Source organism: Notothenia coriiceps, unplaced genomic scaffold (assembly GCF_000735185.1).
Source record: "Notothenia coriiceps isolate Sejong01 unplaced genomic scaffold, NC01 NC01_scaffold00037246, whole genome shotgun sequence".
Lineage (NCBI taxonomy): Eukaryota > Metazoa > Chordata > Actinopteri > Perciformes > Nototheniidae > Notothenia > Notothenia coriiceps.
In genome coordinates this window covers 3566599-3584851 of record NW_011369947.1, presented here as the reverse complement: position 1 = coordinate 3584851, position 18253 = coordinate 3566599, and the positions used below count along the sequence as shown (strand labels likewise).

Sequence of the window (18253 nt, the reverse complement as noted above, 5' to 3'; positions counted from 1 at the left end):
TACACTGCTCGGCACCACGGAAGAGCTACACCTCTTGGCATGTGGCCCTCATAGCACGACCTATTTGGCTTTGGAAGTGCTGCCTCAGTGGAAAATCTAAAGTTATTTGCACGCAGTGAAAACAATACAGCCATCAGAATGAAATGAAGGAGGTCTGTTTAAATGGTCGATATTGGATCCAAGGGCTGTTCCACATTCGAAGGAAACCACCCAAATCTGTCAACAACTGATCAACTGACCATGCTAGCAAAAATGTGCCCATTGTAAAAACACTTGTTTTTATCACCATCCTTTTTCCTTTTTCCTGTCAAGAATCAGAAATAGCTTGTCTTGTCTCAGGGTTATGTTTGGTTGAAGGTCAAGTAGCTGATTGTCCACATTGCATATACTTAAGCGGACAATCCCAAATACTCCATGACGCTCTCTCGGGGCCTGATGACAGCCAAGTGACTGTGTGTCCAGCCAGATGACCGGGTCACGCGGGCATCCAACCCAGACTGCTCTCTGAACCCCCCCCCCCCCTCCCCCCCAATCCCCCGGGTTCGCCTCCACAGGCCGTACAGGGAGGACAGAGGGAAAGAAGAGGACGCTAGAGGACGGCATGAGGCGTTTATTTCACTATTAGCACTGTGGTAGGCAGCTCACAGTGTGTGTGTGTGTGTGTGGCCCTCGAGCTTCGAAGCTGCGCCTGAGCCATTCAAATCGTAGATAGAAAGAAAGCTTGCTTTATAACTCTGAACTTTTTGGAATAATATTGGCACCTGTTTGCCATCTACCCCTATCAGATTTTCGCACTACTTCTCTCTTTTGTTTCAGTTCCGTTACTCTACATGCCTTAAAATGTGTACTTTATCTCCACCTCGCCAGTCGGTTTCCTTTAAACCCACCCACCCCACCCCCCTCCACTACTCTCCTCCTCAGCTCCTATAGCCGTCTTTGAATATGGCATGCTCCTTGCACACACAGCTCATTACCCTACGGGGAACACTGCTCACTTCTCACAAGCATCAGAAACAGATATATGTTCGCAGTTTTATATGTCCCTCCATTTTGTTGTTTTTTGACATCAGCCTGTCAAATGCGAAATTATGTAGCGCTCACTTGGCTTATTTTAGGTCACTAGCACAACGTTTTTGCAATTATTTCCTATTTCCTCGTGTTTTTCCTTGTTACATGGTTCCAGCATGCTGTCCTCAGTCATATACAGTATCCTACACATTGTAGTCATGAACAGGATATCCAGTTATAGTCCGTCCCCTAACAAGCACCCCCTTTATTAGGACATACCTAGAATAAATGGGATACTACTTTCGGAATCCTTTGATTAGGGTTAGGATCCTGGTCTCTTCTGGAAGTTGCCTCCAGTTGATAGTTATAGATTATTCTAGACAGCTACAGACAGCAATTGAGCATTCTGCCTTGGAATGCGTTGTAGCTGTTGTGCATATGTAAATAAAGTTTTGAATCTGGTGGTCTTTTGTAAACACAGATTCAATTGTAAAGTAAAGCAATGATTTAAGCAGGTGCCAGACAAAATATTATAACAAACCCTTACTCCTGGCCCGTTTTGGACACCTGCTAAAGAGGCCTATAATGCATTGCGATGAGGTTTATGGGCCTCTGAATCTCCATTCTATGATAGGTTAAGATGAAATAGACCATTACTTCCTCCCTGCATGCAGGTTGTGTGTGTGTGTCTATGTGCGGGAGTAGACGACAAGAATAGGGCGATGACCGTGAGTGTAAAAAAGGACAGTGTACGTGTCGACCCTGCTGTGCCACTTCGAGCCCTTTCTCCCAGTGCCCTGTTATTTTTACCCTTGACTTCTCATTGTTGTAACGGCGGCGTATCATCTGAGCCGGGCCACAGACCCCTGTGGAGGACTCTCTCTTCGCTCACCTCTGCCTGCCCCCCTCTCTCGTGTAATCAGAGATCCTCTCAAATGTCAAGGTGGGACAAATGGGATCCATTCCCTCCTGTAATGGCCCCAGAAATGGTTTGGAGTGCTTCTTGTTCCCTCCCTTTCTTTTTCTCTTCCTCTTTGAGGCAACACACAGGACTGTTCATCCTTTGTATCTTATTGGCATGCTTCTTTCCTAGAATTGTTCAGACTTTTATGCTAATGTGCTGCTTTTTTTTCTTGGTCCTTTGTAAATCATATCACAGAGTTTCTGGCTTTGTGGTGTTAACGTGTTAAACCTTTGCAGAATATGGGTGTATAAATGACTATAATAAGGTTTTTCTATTGCTTAACTTCTCTGAAGTGTTTCTTGGAAATCCACCGAAGGGGGTTCATTTGCAAAAGCATATATTCACATGTGAATATTCATATCTGCACACTTAGATGCATACAGATCGCTGCTGTATGCTGAGCAATTTCATTTCCGATGCTCACTTAGCAGGGAAAAGTGCTAAATGTGTATTTCCATTCTGCCATGGGCAGTTTTCTAATTAATTGCACTGAATCATTCTTGCTGTATTCATGATAACAAGATGTGTGATGGGGAAGAATGTGGTTAGATTAATATTCTCAACCCTGCCCACAACTGTAGCTTTCATTTAGTCTTGAATTGCATACATCAGATTGATGCTTCTCATTTTTATTATTTAAATGGTAGCTACATTTGTACAGTAGATGTTGAATTCTTACACTTTTTTTGTTGATACGTCTTTAAAGTTTATCATGTTTTATCATTGATAGTTAGCACCTATTTAATATTATAATATTTAGAAAAATATCTTTTTTTAAATGAACACATATTTAATGACTTTTTATTTGGACTATGAAACATAAAAACAGTTGAACATGAATGGGAGTATAACAAAAAAATATATATATAAAAATAACCTTTGCTGTGCAACAACTATTTATTGATTTAATAATACATTTTAGGGTTAATTAACAGCTCATTGTGTTTTATGTATTGCTATTAAGCAGTTTAAGGCCAAGTAAGACAAATTACTTTGTAACAGAAACTGTATTCTTTTGTTTGAACTACTTCACATTTCTATAATCTCATTATTGTCACCTATTTGTCATGCTTGGCCCTTTTAATGAGGCAAGAAGGTCAAAGTGTGCCTAACAGGATGACTGAAAATATGCACAGCTCTGCTTTAGCCCTGTAGGCATGTCACAGTCGTCCATGGGAATAGAAAGCAAGTCAGCTGAACATACTACAGATCCGCCAGGGTTCAAAGTGCAACAGGCCTTGCATGTGAGGTGAGCACGGGGGATTTAGAAGGCCTGCTAACAATGAGCGCTTTTGTAGTCTGTTTTATTCCCCTGATTGTTTTTAGCTGCTCACCCCTCACTCCCCGTCTTCGTCCAGTTCAGATCACTGTGAGCCTGCTCTGTGCTGAACAGAAGGATCCCCCCCTTGGGGCAGAATACTCCCTATGCCAGTCTGCGTTCATACCTCCGAATAAAGGATTATTGTGCATGTTGCAAAGGGAGGGGGGATGCAATAATTGGGTCTAAATAGCCAAATTCATTAATTTGATTGTTGGCGACAGCAGATCTCTCGACAGTGTAATTAGGAAAGCTAATGGATGGAGGCATGCTAAATCCATCAATGCTAATGATAATTGCCGTTCAGGAAAACGAATATGCTTTACAAACATGTGGCCGAGGCCGCCTCAGAATCAGAATCAGGCATCTAAAAATATGAGCGCGCTGAGTTTAACCGTATGGGGTTGACACCCAAAGAGGCCAGTCGGAGGGGTGCAGCTGGGCCGTGTGGGTGGGGAATATCCATCTTTTTTATCTTCAATCCATCCATGTGGCAGCGTGGCGGCGAGCGAAGCAATCATGCCCTTCTCCGCTCGTCCACGAGGAACCACTTCTAAACCCATCAACTCTGATTGGTTGGTGGTTTGTCCCGCTGGGTGGGTTGCCCAAATGTGAGGCCTTCAACTTCTGCAATAATTTTCTGCAGATTCAAAATTGGAGACACATCAGTAGAGAGTGTGATCACTTAAAAGAAAATCTATTTTCCAGCTTCACGGTCACGTTCTGTTTTAACAATTTGACCATCAATACACTTCTCAATGTTAGCAAGTCAATTAGGGTTAATGTTCTCCGCTGAGAACATTAACATATACACCTGGTTTACAGCTCGGATTTTTCCGTACTTCCTTGTCTGTCAAGGAGAGCTGATGCGGGGCTCATTACAGGAAAGAGGGGACATGTTATTCTAGTGTGGGTTAATGAATGTCACATGCACGAGGGAGGCAGTCTGGTAGGGAAAGTAAAGACAGAAAGACCATTTGATTTCAACGAAGTATGTCCCCTCCAGGCTAGGAACAAGTAAGCCAGGGATCAGCTTGTCTCGTGCCCCTTGTACAAACATTAAGGATGTTTTTTCGAAGGCCCAAGTGATGGTTTGTTAGCCGTGGCTCGTTAACACGCGAGGTCTCCGGAATTTTATGACAGCTGACAAAAAAGTCTCTTTTCCTGCTAACCCCCCTGGGCCTCACTGAGCTGTCCCAAGTCTGTTGTTTGGGCCTCCCCACTTGTGTTACCCAGGGATGTTTTGACATGTTGTAGGTGACATGTTTTCGTGCGATAGCAAGTTATACTGTGACAGCCGCAGAAAGAGAAATGCCAGAGTAAAGTGCAGGGCATTTGTTCTATACTCGGCTGAACCAAAGGGAGTAATGGCAAAGAAAGAGCTCTTGTTCTGGGGGTTTCCACAGCATGCTTGAGCTTATAAATTGTCTGATTAAGAAATCTAACCAATTGTACAAGGCTTATCCAGTCTGTCATAGCGTTATTCCATTGCCTCGGATTGTATTGCCTTTATAGAACCATATCAAGCAGACATTTATAGAGGGAGGACAGATTGTTTCCATGGGAAAGCTTCAGGCAATATAACCGTTATATTGTAAGGCCGCTGGTTTGTCGCCTTCTCTTTGGCTTTGCAAGGAGGGCTAATGTTCTCGTTTGACACTAGCGGATTGCTTTCTCTCTGTGCCTGAAGAAAGAAGGCAGGCTAATACATTTGAGTCCGTGAAGCGAAGGTCGTTGAGAATTACATTCACTCCCCCCTTACCCACCCAACCCTCTCCTTTTTCTCTTTAATTTCCCAACTGGATTGGCAAACCATTTTCACTATTAGCACTGTGGTAGGCAGCTCACAGTGTGTGTGTGTGTGTGTGTGTGTGTGTGTGTGTGTGTGTGTGTGTGTGTGTGTGTGATTTTATGTGTGTTTGTTGTGGCGTGCTTGCAGGCCCACCCAGACCCAAAGCAGCCTAGACAGATAAATAGGTGCATGGCTCAACTGAATTGTACTGCCATGAGGAATAAAAAGAACAACAACAGGAGTGAGACAAGATAAAAAAAATTGGAATTTAAATTGGAAGGTCAGGAGGACCCCACTTGTGTGGAACCATATGGGGCTTAAAAGTAGGCCATGTTCTTCTTTTATGATCATAAATAGATGTTGTTAACCGCCCCCCATCTTCCCTAAGGATTCCAACCCTGGGAGCGATCCCCACAGGTGTTTAGAGCACTGGATTAGAGCTACTTTTACACAGCGGGCAACAGGAGAGCCTTTTCAGAGCTCAAACTGCCCCATCAAGCGTTTGCCTTAATGTCTTCCAGATGATAAGGGCCTGGATGGATCTGTGTTAGCAGAGCTAAGTGTGCAGGCCCACTGGCGCAGGACCACTCCAGCTCTGGCTCATACAGTTATTTAGGCACAAATAGATTTTGGAGAAGGAGGTCCCTTTCTCACTTTCCCCGCGCACAGAGCACAGCGCGAACCCCCAGGGCGTATTCTCTCTTCTATGTGCATCCTCTCTCCCACTGTGCTGCCTTTATGAGGGCAATCCGAGCTGATGAAGCGCCAGGGAAAAAATGCAATAAACAGCTTTTCTGGAGGTGTGAGGAGTCCAAATATAAAAGAAGATAAGAGTATCCGTCTTGTTTGGATATAGACTAAGGAGATTGTGAAACAGGCGATATGAAAACATTGGTTGCCTGCCCATCTGTCCATGTGCACACAATTCAAATCATACTATCCTCTACATTATGCATCATGTTCTGTATGTTTGTACATATGTCATGCATACGTTTATACAAGCAACAAAACTGCAGAAGCACTTGCTCAGCTCCTTCTGCTGTTCTCTTCTCTCCTTTTTCAACTCAATGATGCATCTCAGCATCAATTTTTTAGGCGCCTGGCAGTGCAGAGCTTTTGGCAGTTGCTGGGTGCAGCGAGGTGGGGGGGGGGGATAGCTGCAGAAACAGAGGCTCCGAGGTGAATTATAAGTCTGCCGATAGAACAGAACAGGGCTACAGAAAGATTGATGCTCTCTGCTGCGAGCTGGGAACCAAAAAGATGGTGAGGAGAGGAATCAGGAGGCTGAGAAATTGGAGAAATTACTACAAAAGGATTGGTCTTGTATCTTTCAATTCATAAAATATCAGTCCTGCTGACTAAACTACACAGGTGACATTGTAACAGCAAAAAGAAACCCAATGCCCTATTCAGCGGAGCCCTTAATAATGAGTAACTCCCTGTCCATTTAACCGCAAAGTGCAGGGGGGAATAACATTTTTTTTTATTGTGCTGCAGCTGATAGAGTGCCTGAAACAAAGTGGTAATTGTGTAAGCCGAGCCGGGCTGTTGCAACAGCTTGAGAAAAGAAGACCAATAAGATCCCAATATGGAGAAATAAACAGAGGCCAAACAACCAAAATATTTCAAGACGTATGAAGAGCCAAAGTGCACGAAACCAGATCTTTTCGGGACACTTTTTGGTGAGATTTTTGATTGTAGAATGACTGTAGGATGAATTGTAAAATGTTTTGAGAGCAAATGGCAGTCATTGGTTTTATAGACAGACAGCAGCCTTCTTGCCACATATATACATACATATATATACACATATTGCCTTTAACCCGGAGTCACTAAAAATCTTATAAAGCGAAGATGAAGATGAGGAGGCACTTGATGCATGTTGACAGCTCCATATCACCTCAGATCACTCCGTCCGAGCAGAAAGAAGAGTGAAGTCATCCATCCTGTGCACCACCTCGGGGGACACCATTTCAAGAAGTGCCACTTCTGTCCAGCTCTACAATTAGTTACACTCTGTCCTTTTTTTCTCAATAGCTGACTCCTTACTTTTTCAATCAAGTATAAAACCCCAGCCGAAACCCCTTCCCTGAATCACCTCTGGTAACCTGATTTTTGCTTTACAAATATATTTTTTTAAACTAGAGCCATTCAAAGAAACCATTTTTGTTGAAAAAGGTGGCAAAGGTTGCGTGTGGATACGTACGGCCCCACCTGAGGGATTTGGCCCACCCAGAGCTATCATTCAAAGTGTAAATGGCCTTTTTGTGCAAAATCCTGTGCATTAAGTGAATTCAGAATCACTAAGGAGACGTGATGTTTTGACAGTAATTTTGGATTCAAGCTAAACTATGGAAATAGGCCTCTTTTGCCCAGGAGGCACATATTTTCTGCTGAAAGGAGGAGGAGAAATGCCCGCACACCTGCAGCGTATTACACTGACACACGTTATAATTAATTTCTGTATTCACTGTGTGAATAGCATTTATTTCACTTGGTTGCTGATGAACACTGAGGACCGCCACAGCAAGGAGCAGCAGGGTTTGGGCAGGAGTATTTGCTTGATAAGTGGCCTGCAGAGCTGACAAAACTTGGCAGGAACGTGCGTTACGGCCAATAAGAAACTGTGGAAACCTGAACCCAAATCTGCTTTAGGAGCTCGTCACTCACAGTCAAAACACAGAATGGAAAATCATCGGAACCATCATGCAAACTTACACACCAGATATACAGTGCACAAGTGTGAAAACAACTTAAAGTGCCCTCCACATAAAAACTGAAAGCTAGAGGCCGTTACGACCACCCTCATAGGCCAGTCACTCTAATTTCTTCTCTACCCACTTAGGTTACGCATGCCAGATTCCGTGTGTGTGTGTGTGTGTGTGTGTGTGTGTGTGTGTGTGTGTGTGTGTGTGTGTGTGTGTGTGTGTGTGTGTGTGTGTGTGTGTGTGTGTGTGTGTGTGTGTCTTATAGCTCCTGTTCCCTGTTATATTTCAAACCTGTTTTCCTCATCTACTCCTATACTCCGACTCTATTAAGCGGCTGCTCCCTTCAATAGCCCTGGGTCTGAAATTCCATTTGACTGTGATGTTTGTGTAGGTGTGTGTTGAACAGCGTTAACACCTTCTCTTGCTATGCACCAGCCTAAGCCAAAGGCCACGATATAATCACTTTCAATTCCCATTTTCTCTCATTCAAGAGGCACACACACACACACACACACACACACACACACACACACACACACACACACACACACACACACACACACACACACACACACACACACACACACACACACACACCCTGAGTGTTATCTCACGAGGAGAAACAGGAGAAAGACAACTGTTCAGCGTAGTCATAGCAATTACGTAAACCTGACCTCAGTGCTGCTGGGAGGATCACACCACCTCTGCAGTGTGTGTGTTTGTGCCAGGTTGATATAATGAAAGCATATCCCGCCCACCTGTTCTCCGAGTTTTAACCTGAGACCTCATTAGTACACAGTGTTTTATTTCCGCTACATTACCTGCGCAATATGCTGTGTTGCTCCTTGTTTATAGGGTCCTCTGAGTATGACATTTTGTGTGTTTATGTCAATGTGTGTGTGTGTGTGTGTGTGCGTGTCTTCATACATGCACAACATGAGCCTAATAACAGTGATAAATGGATTTCGCACAAATCCAATATACAGGAACGGAGCAAGAACAGAACTAAATGAAAACTAACCCTGAGGGAAATGGTTTTCTAAAGATCATTGTGAATAACAGTTTCCCCTTTCCCTTGCCTTCAGGTATGATTATGTGGAGGTGCGGGATGGTGTGGACGAGAGCGGTCAACTCGTGGGGAAGTACTGCGGGAAGATCGCTCCCTCTCCGGTCGTCTCTTCCGGAAACCAGCTTTTCATCAAGTTTGTGTCTGACTACGAGACGCACGGAGCCGGTTTCTCCATCCGATATGAGATCTTTAAGACAGGTGGGTGGCCTAACACAGCTGCAGCTTCACTTCATCCAACTATTTGAAATATTACCTTACTTACATAAAAAATATAGAGACAAAGGGATGACAATGCACATCATAAGTCATTTCAATGTGTGTAGTTTCATGGTTTATTTGTGATTCAGTCAAGGCACCAGAGCATCAAATTATGCAATCGCAATATGGCAAGCAATATGCTCCATTCAAAAACTAATGAATCACAGTCCCATATGTTCCATAATTGTAGCAGTTTTTATCTGCTGTGAATTATTGTACAATAAGCAGGGGCATAATTAGCTAAGCATTGACTCAACAAATGTTATTTTCAAGTGTTGGTTTATTGTCAGATGGCAATCCACAGCAAGTGTATAAACCCGCAATTATAACCACTGATGAGTTGGTCGTGGAGAAAGTGAATTCAAGCCACAGAAGGAAGTGCTTTCCCTGCAGTGGTATCCAATCAGTCTGAGGTTCCTTCCTTAATGTAAATAAGTCCTCTGGGTAATTTTAGTGGGGGAGACATGTATGATAAACCGCAGATATCCTCAGGGGATGTCCATCTTATCAGAATACAACACTCCAGGAGGAAGGATTTCCTGTTGGTTGGCTGCCTTCCTTTGTTTGGACTGGAAGGCAGAGGAGGAGGCGGAGGAGGAGGACAGCACATATCTGGAGAGTGACTTGTAGGCAGACAGGTGCGACAGACTCCACTTTCATTAATTAACCTTAGCAGCAGTCTATGGGACGGCCCCCCGTGACCTCTGAGACATGATGAATGTCCTCCCTTCCCTTTTAATCTGGACTAGTGTGTGGTTGTGCTCGTGTTTGTGTGTCCGGGCATGTGCGTGTCACCATCACAGCAGAGCAGCCGGTGGAGTGTGGCTCCATTTACGAGATCAAAGCGCCACTCCACCCAGACATACGCAAACTCATCTGTACACACTCCCTCATTGCCCTCCATAGGCCAGTTAATCTACTCTATTCTTCCCATGATAAACATGGAATTTCCCAATCTCATCTGTTAGCCAACACTGATTATAAATGAGGCGTGTGAATGACCCAGTTGTGTAAGGGATTGACACTGAGATATGAGGAAATATGGATATTAGTGTGGACTTATTTTTTTGGCACTATATAGGAACTTTTTTGCTTTTTGAATCAAATAGGGAGTTTAGGGCTGGGGGAAATTAGGGCTTCAGAGGTGTTGCTGTAGATTAAACTCAGGCGGAGAGGAGCACCATGGGTGTGCGTTGCTCCCTTGGTGGATCCAGACCCTTGTTATGCTTTGAGTTTACTTTGTGTTTTGTCTACTGCTGCGCTGGCTGCCGCCAAGAACGGGGCTCTGAGATCAATTAACAGCCCCTTTGACGAGAGCGAGTGAGAGAGAGAACCATGCAGAAAGAGAGATTCAAAGTTAGATGATTAGCACAGCTTATCAACAAGCAGGGTATTAGCTGGGAAAACATTGTGTTGGCTAACACATGTAACGTTGATGATGATACACAGATGCTCTGATAACGGCTGGAGGAATGGGAGGCTCACACTTGTGCATGCCAATGAGGAGAAATGCAAAGAATGCAGGCTGTTTATCATTGTGATTATATAGGCGCGGAGATCACTGGAAGTCAACCTCAGGGGCTGGTACTGCCTTTCTTCTGCTGTTGCATACAAGCAAAGGTCAAATGGAAGATATATATACCCACAAAGCAAACGTATGTAAACACATACTGCCCTCAGGGAGCCTACGTCAACTTATACAAGTATGTTTACATGTGCAAGTCTACCCACTTAAGCTATAAACTATGTAAATACACTCTCACACACACACTTCAACATGCTGGCGTTTGCAGCCCTGGTTTTCATCGACAGTAGCCTGCGAAGTGTCTAATTGGAAGAGAACAGGTTGTTTTGCGGCTCTCTATGGCCGCTTCCACATCAGTCTCTACCCCTCTCCACTCCTCGATCCCATCCAACCATCTTAATTAGCATGGGCAATTTATTTTATAGCCTGCAAATTGGCAGCCTCGCTCCATTGGCTGAAGTCTGGCGAGAGACGGGTAGAGCGAGTTGGCGGGGGAGAGGGAGATAGGGAGGAGAGGGATAAATCTGGGAGTGAGGAATATTTGAGTTAAAGGGAGATTAAAGACTTGCAACATGGTTGTGTTTGTTATGTCTTTTGGGAGGGAGTTGGCCTTAATAATATAAAAAAGTTGGGCTTGACTTGATAAACAACCGCCATTATGAAACACAGTAATCAAAAGGAGTTGGGTTCACCATACACCACTATCGTGGTCCTTTTGTAGAAGACTGAAAGACAGTATCGCACTTAAAATCGTCATGCGTTTCTGGAAAGATCCGTCTTTTTAAGTACACATGCGCACACATGCACAACATATGTTCTCTTTTAACAGCTCTCAGTAAGCTTAGAGCCACATCAATGCTGGCTGAGGGCCCATTGAAGTGGGTGCAGAAGCAGAGATAGTGCCAGTTGTAGCCCCCTCCCCCACACACCTCACATACACACACACAAACTCATCTCGGTCCCCTCTCCATTACTCAGCAGAGTGACTAAGTGTATTGGACGGAGGCCCATAACGGTTGCCTTTACACCGAAAAAAAACATATTTTCACAGAACTGCCTTATTTATCATGTGACTGGGATGCGGGCGCTTTTAGCGTTTGTACACTCCTGTGAAAACACTTTCAATGATGGGGCCTAACAGGAGGCACGTTCTGCTTTCATGGATGGCACGCCATGATGACATAGGTCACATCTGGCATGGAGACGTACTGTCATCTCACACACACACGCATGGAAACCTAAGACAACAAATCTCTTTAAAGGGGAGCCAGAGGGGGACTGTGCCAACCCCCCCGACCCATCCCATTAGCACTTCGTCATCCCCTAAAGCAACGTCACACCGCTTAATGCCATGTCAGTATTGTGGTGCCTCAGGGAGTGTGTGTAGGTAAATGTAAACCGGCCTTTCCATCTGTTTCAATGACTGACACTCCACAGGCTTCAGGTTAATGTTTGATTTAGTGTTGAAACAGAGTTAATTCTCCACCGACAATTAACCCCTCTGTACGTGTGGCATAAAGACAGAGCGAAGGGGAGGGAGGGTACGAGAGCAGAGGGGGCAGTAAAGGGGGTGGGGGGCTGTGAACTGGGCTAATGATCAGCCGGAGAGCAACATTGAACATAAACAGTGGTGATTTACCTAGCAGTCCAAGAACAACACCTCCAGCCCCTATGGCTCTGGCCTCTAATAAACCATACGAAGGAGGGTGGGAGATGAATGAATGGAAACAAAATGGAGAAAAGCAAGAGAGACAGACAGATTTAAAAATGAAAATAGCAAGTGGCTGTCACACTTAACGCCTGTTCCTTGGCGCAATGTTGTTCTAATGATTAACGCCCAGTCTCCGGTCTGCTTTCAGCACTTAAAGCAACAGCTTAATAGAAACATAACGGACAAGTCATCAGGGAGAATAACAGTCGAAAGGCTCCCTTCGCGTTGAGGCCTTATTTATTTAAGATTTATATCGATCTCTAACACTTGCAAAGATTGAAATCAGATCTCCATTAAATATCATTTTTCTCCGACAAATCGTCCTTTTAAGCAAACTCTCATCACTCAGGGAGAAAGTCAAAGTGACATTAGTTTCCTCCCCCGTCCACATGCTCAATGTAAACGAGAGTTAAAGGAATCCATTACTGCCGGCTGTAAATGTTTGAGCCCCTGGTCGGAGGTTGCCGGTAAATGTTGGGTGCGTTCAAGGTTGCTTCTTTTTACTCTCTTCCTGTCGTAAATTCAGCTGTTTGTTTGTAAGCAGTGGTTAGTATACTGGGTGAACTGTTGCCACACGATTAGATCTCAGATAAAATTGAAGCATGGCAGCCTTACTTGAGTTAAAACTCTTATTATTTACAAACACATTTCTGTGTCCTCCTATTGAGGCGATAAATCTGCCATGAAACACACCAACAACCGATGGTGATAGTTAGCATGTGGCTGACAACAAGATTAGCTTTTCTCCTGAAGCTCTTTGACTGCACGCATGCATGCACTGTAAGTAAGGACGCTGCCACAGGAAAGTGTGACTGCTATCACTGAATGCCTCTGACGCATCAGCACAAAGCATCCTGGATGTAGCGAGGGGGGGGGGGGGGGGGGGCAGGGACAGAAGCCCTCCCATGTGGAGACAGTAGATAAAAGAGATCTGTTGGATGACTATCACGCCGGTGGGACCGACCAGAGCGCTCAGTTTTCTCTCGCCAGACTGTTTTGTTTGTGATGTCTTCACTCCGTCCTTTTCCTTGAGGGGGTCTAAACATGTTCCGCAACACAAAAGCTGACAATAGTGGAGTTTGAGTCCGCCTCAGTCATGATAATTCAAGAAAAAGCACAGACTCAGTACATAATGGTGATGGTAAAAAGTGTAAGTTAGCTGGAAATAAGTACCATTAAATCCATACACAAAATGTCATAACAAATATAAAAAGAAGTGTCATTTTTAAATAAGTAAATACAGACAAAAAATGGTGTTTAATTTGCTACAGTTTGGATTTTCTGACTGAAACATTCCCAAAGACTAAATCTGTTCTGGTGAACTGCTGAGCTGAGACAAGGGTCACGGTGGAGGCTGATGAAATAGATTGAGAGTGGAGTTTTGAGCCAATATCCACAGGAAATTCAACAAACTGACCTGAATTGCACTTTGGTTACTGCAGCTGTCTACAGCACACAGGGACTCATGGGCGCCTTTTTCCAAAGAAGTGGCTAGTATCTACAGTTTTTTCCCCCAAAACTGTCTGACATTTCTCTACAAATACGCCGAACTGTGCAGACCTGCAGCATCCAGCAACCCTCTCATCTCGGCAAACGGCTCTATCTGGACAAAAGCTCTCAATTTTCCGGAGGTAAATACGAAGGGAAGCTGTGAAATTAATGGTGCCCACTGTTCTTGAAAGCCACACTTTAGCAGCAGCACTAAATGTCAGCTCTCCTTAGAGGCAAAATGCCGCTTGCCGTGGCTTTCAACTTGGGGGGAGAGAAAATCAACATGGCTCTCAGTCCCCTTCACTCACTCCATTGGTGGACAGGCTGAAGTGGGACTGATGGTTCTGAATTAGAGGCCCAGCGAGCAGCTTGAGTGACAGTGGAAAAAGCAGTTTGCCACATTTATTTAAGCTACAATGACTGTAGCACGGAGGCTCTATCTAGCCAGAACTCCCTGCAATTTTGGTTTCGATCGGCTCCATCTGCGCCCATCACGCCGGCTGTCAGACTATCATGAAAATGACATTACCCTGTGCACATTTCTGCCACTAATGGCTCTAAATAATTGCCCTGAATGACAGGAGTCCTGTTTTTTCCTGAGTTGTGTGTGTGGTCGTGTGAAGCCAGGCTTGGATACAATCTGGCCCAGTGCTTGAGCGTGCATAGTAAATATGTTTTAATATCTCTTCCTATCACTCTTAAAAAATGTCCTGCAGCTGTAAGCGTCATTTTTTAAATCGCATGTCAGTCATTCTTAAATCATAATCTTGTGCTCATGGTGCTCTGAGAAATGACTAATATTGAGAATGTGTTAAGGCTCATCAGCTGAAAAGGCAGTTAAGGCTCTGGGGAGCCTTGTGAATACATATTTTCCCTTGTCTATAAATGTATTCAAGATTCCATCTGTGTGTTGATGTATGAACAGTCATTGCCCTTTATTTTTATCACTGACTGTAGTTTTTGCCTGAGTGTCATATGTCTCACAGACATGAGCTAATGAGGGTGTGTGTGACAGGCTTTCGCACATATAAAGTTGTTAATCCATCTCTCCCCGATTCTGAGGATTGAGTTATTTTACTGATGTTTCCTCTCACAGTCCAGATGTTCCAGATTTAACACACACAGTGATAAAGTAGAGTGATGTTGGTGCCCATGAGGAAACAAAAAAAAGGCACAAAACCACACGGAGGACGGTTGAGAAACCCAGATGTACCTCTGGTGAATAGAAGAACTATCAAGGTGGTCTCCAGCCTCAAGGCGGTAAACTGTCCTTCAATCAATAGAACAGCTGGGAGGCAGAGTTCCTTAATACCCACCACACAAAGGAACCCCAAACAGATCACTTAACCAACAGTCTTTCAAAAGAATCATCCCCACCCTTTCCTTTGTCAATGGTTCGTCTCATCTTCTCACTTCCCATCTGGTTTCCTCCCTGCAGGTCCCGAATGCTCCAGGAACTTCACCTCCAACAGCGGTGTCATAAAGTCACCTGGTTTCCCGGAGAAATATCCGAACAACCTGGACTGCACTTTCATGATCTTCGCCCCCAAGATGTCTGAGATCATTCTGGAGTTTGAGAGTTTCGAGCTGGAGCCCGACCCGACGCCCCCTACTGGTGTTTTCTGCCGCTATGACAGACTGGAGATCTGGGATGGATTCCCTGGAGGTAAGCAAGAATGGCTGATTAATATAAAAACTAAAAGTGACTCTTTGATACTGTTACTTGCTTTCTCATTTCTTAACCTATAGCAACATTTGAAAACAAAAGTATATAAAGCCACTGCTTAGAAATCTGCTTTCCTGTGATGGAAAAGGGAGAAGGTGGGTCTCAATGCTCTTTCAGAAGAAATAAACACCTTTACACAAAATAGTGGTATTATCCGTGCCAGTGGACTTACTGCCTCAACCAGACTTGTCACCGGTCCAAGTATCTGTCGGCATGAGTGAAACACTTTGTCATCGCTCAACGAAAACCCTTCCTGTTTGCGCAAGCCTGACACATTTCCTTTTTCTGTAAAAGGCCGCATTGATTGTGCATTGGGGAGTTCAGTAAAAATCTAGGCCATGGTATTTAGGTTGCTTCTCTGAAGTATAAAAAAGAAAATTCAATCTTGTAGGGAAATGACTTGGAATTTCCTTGAGGTTTCCTTGTCTTTCCCACAAGGAGAATTTGAACTGAACCATGTTTGGTCTTAACAAGATCCAACATCTCCTCCTTGCAAAATCCCACAGCAATCAAAAAGATTCAGACGACTATTAAATATTGCCATAAAATAGCATTCTCAAAACCATCTTAAAAATCAACAGGTGAGAGACGGAGTGATCAAAGCAATTCCGAAATGGCCAGAGATGAGGCTTTGAACTCAGTGAGCAAAATTCACCTCTTGAAGTTTTTGGTTTTTCTTCTGGCTATTTTAACACAGGGTGAACAAGATGAAAGCTTTTCTCACCCATCAGTGGCTGAAGTAGTCTCTGCTATAGTGGTCCAAGTGATAAGGTTGATGGGTAAAAATCAGCACCTTTTCAAGTGAGTTTACTTGAAGTTCAATATTCTCTCAGCTCACATCTCGGTAAATTTGAACTGTGCTTGGTCGAACTTTTGATTCCACAAAGTATTCCTGCTCATTTAGTGTTCTCTCCCTGAGGTGGGACTTGTTTAATTTTCAAGATTTGTGTTGATTAGTGAAAGGCTTGGAGAGCTGAGAAAATGTCACATTATTATCACCTTTTAATACATATTTTAACCAAAAAGTACTTCAAGGGATGTGAAATAGAAACATTATGTGCTTCCGACTTATTAAGATTCAGCGATTCCTCAGTTATTTCTCAGTAGAATGAATGACAAAAAAGAATACGCACAAGACCCTTTTTTCCAACTGCAGAGCTGAATAGACTATTCAGGGCAGAAAATGGACTCTACCACTTCGCAATGATGTGGCATCACACCCTTCGAGTGTTTCTGAATGTGACAGACAACCTTGTATAAAAATAAGCCATGTGAAGAAATAGTGTGTGGGCTTCTGCCAGGTGGCTCCTGTGGTGCCTGGTGGATCAATAGTGCATTAGGGCTAGAGGCATGCTAGCCGTCGCGATGGGAGATGTCCGTGCAGGCCTGTGTGAAGCACTGGGATTACACCTCGCTGGACAGGTGCTGTGGAAGAACAACTTCCACTCCCTTCGTCCCTCTTCCCTAAGGAACGGAGAGGCAGGCAGGATGCAGACTTCACAGCGAGGCTCTTTAATATTTCATAGCGCTGTGGAGTCATGCAGATAATCCGGGAGATGGCATTTTTATGTTCAGCCCAGGCCTTTGCAGGTTTAAAAGCACACATAGATTCTCACGAACATGCACCAGGCCTGGAAGATTAATCGGAGCCTGCCCACCTCTGCCCCTGGAGTCCCCGTGGTCTGGCCTTTGCCTTTCATGTAGCTGAGAGAGTGGCATGTTTTGGATGACAGGAGGCCACAGGGAGGCAGGACTGTCACTCGCCACTGATCACAGCATTACTAATCACAGATAAGCTCCAGGTCCCTACACACCAACTGGAACACACACTCACAAATGTGCACACATCACAGGCATAGGACAAGGTCATTGTGCTCTCTTGCTCTTTCTCCATATTTCTCTGCCTCCTCCTTCTACCTCCCGTTTCCCTCACACTTCCTTTTTCTCAGTCTGCTCAGTGAAACATGGGCTTTTATTGCTCCCTTTAATGTTCCCCTATTGTCTCGACGCAGTCTCCTTTATAAAACTCACTCAGCCAAAGCTGTGTCCGCTTCAAGACGGAGAAAAAAAAGGGTGACGGTATTTACAGCCAGCAAATAGACAGAGACCGTGACCTGCCCACACCACAGGTCCCTCTTCCGCTTTGCCCTTTTTGTGGCAAGCAGGAATGTTGGGAGTCTTTTCTCAAGCGTCTTTATGGGGTCGGGTACAAAAATGCAGCCGGTGTAATACCACACTGACACACTAGTTTTCACACTTCCTTGGGGGGCTTGGTAGTTAAACCAATGTGTGACCTGGCTTTGGCACACAAACAAATATTGAGTTAACCCCAGTTTAACTAGTGTAACAATGTTTGTGCTTTTCTCTTCTTCTTTCTCCAGTCGGTCCATATGTTGGGAGATACTGTGGGCAGAACACCCCAGGCAGGATCATCTCCTACACAGGCATCCTGGCACTAACAATCAACACTGACAGCGCCATCGCTAAGGAAGGCTTTTCGGCAAACTTCACTGTCATCGAAAGAACCGTTCCAGAGGGTAAGCTGGCATAACAACACTGAACACTTTACAGATCTGTTTATAAATCACAATCCAGAAAGATGTGTTCAATAGAAGACCATCTGCATTGTGTTAGAGTGGATTATAACTGAGTTGCATAAGAATTAGAGGATAATAAAGTTGCC

At 44.3% G+C, this 18253-nt stretch overlaps 1 protein-coding gene across 1 annotated transcript in view; it reads left to right on the top strand.

Annotated features, from left to right (window-relative positions):
* LOC104965601 (neuropilin-1a-like) overlaps nucleotides 1–18253 on the top strand; it is a 53432-nt gene that overhangs the window by 9244 nt on the left and 25935 nt on the right. The window contains 3 exon segments of the mRNA XM_010794582.1: nucleotides 8876–9057; nucleotides 15283–15510; nucleotides 17952–18107. Coding sequence (XP_010792884.1) covers nucleotides 8876–9057; nucleotides 15283–15510; nucleotides 17952–18107 — 566 coding nt within the window.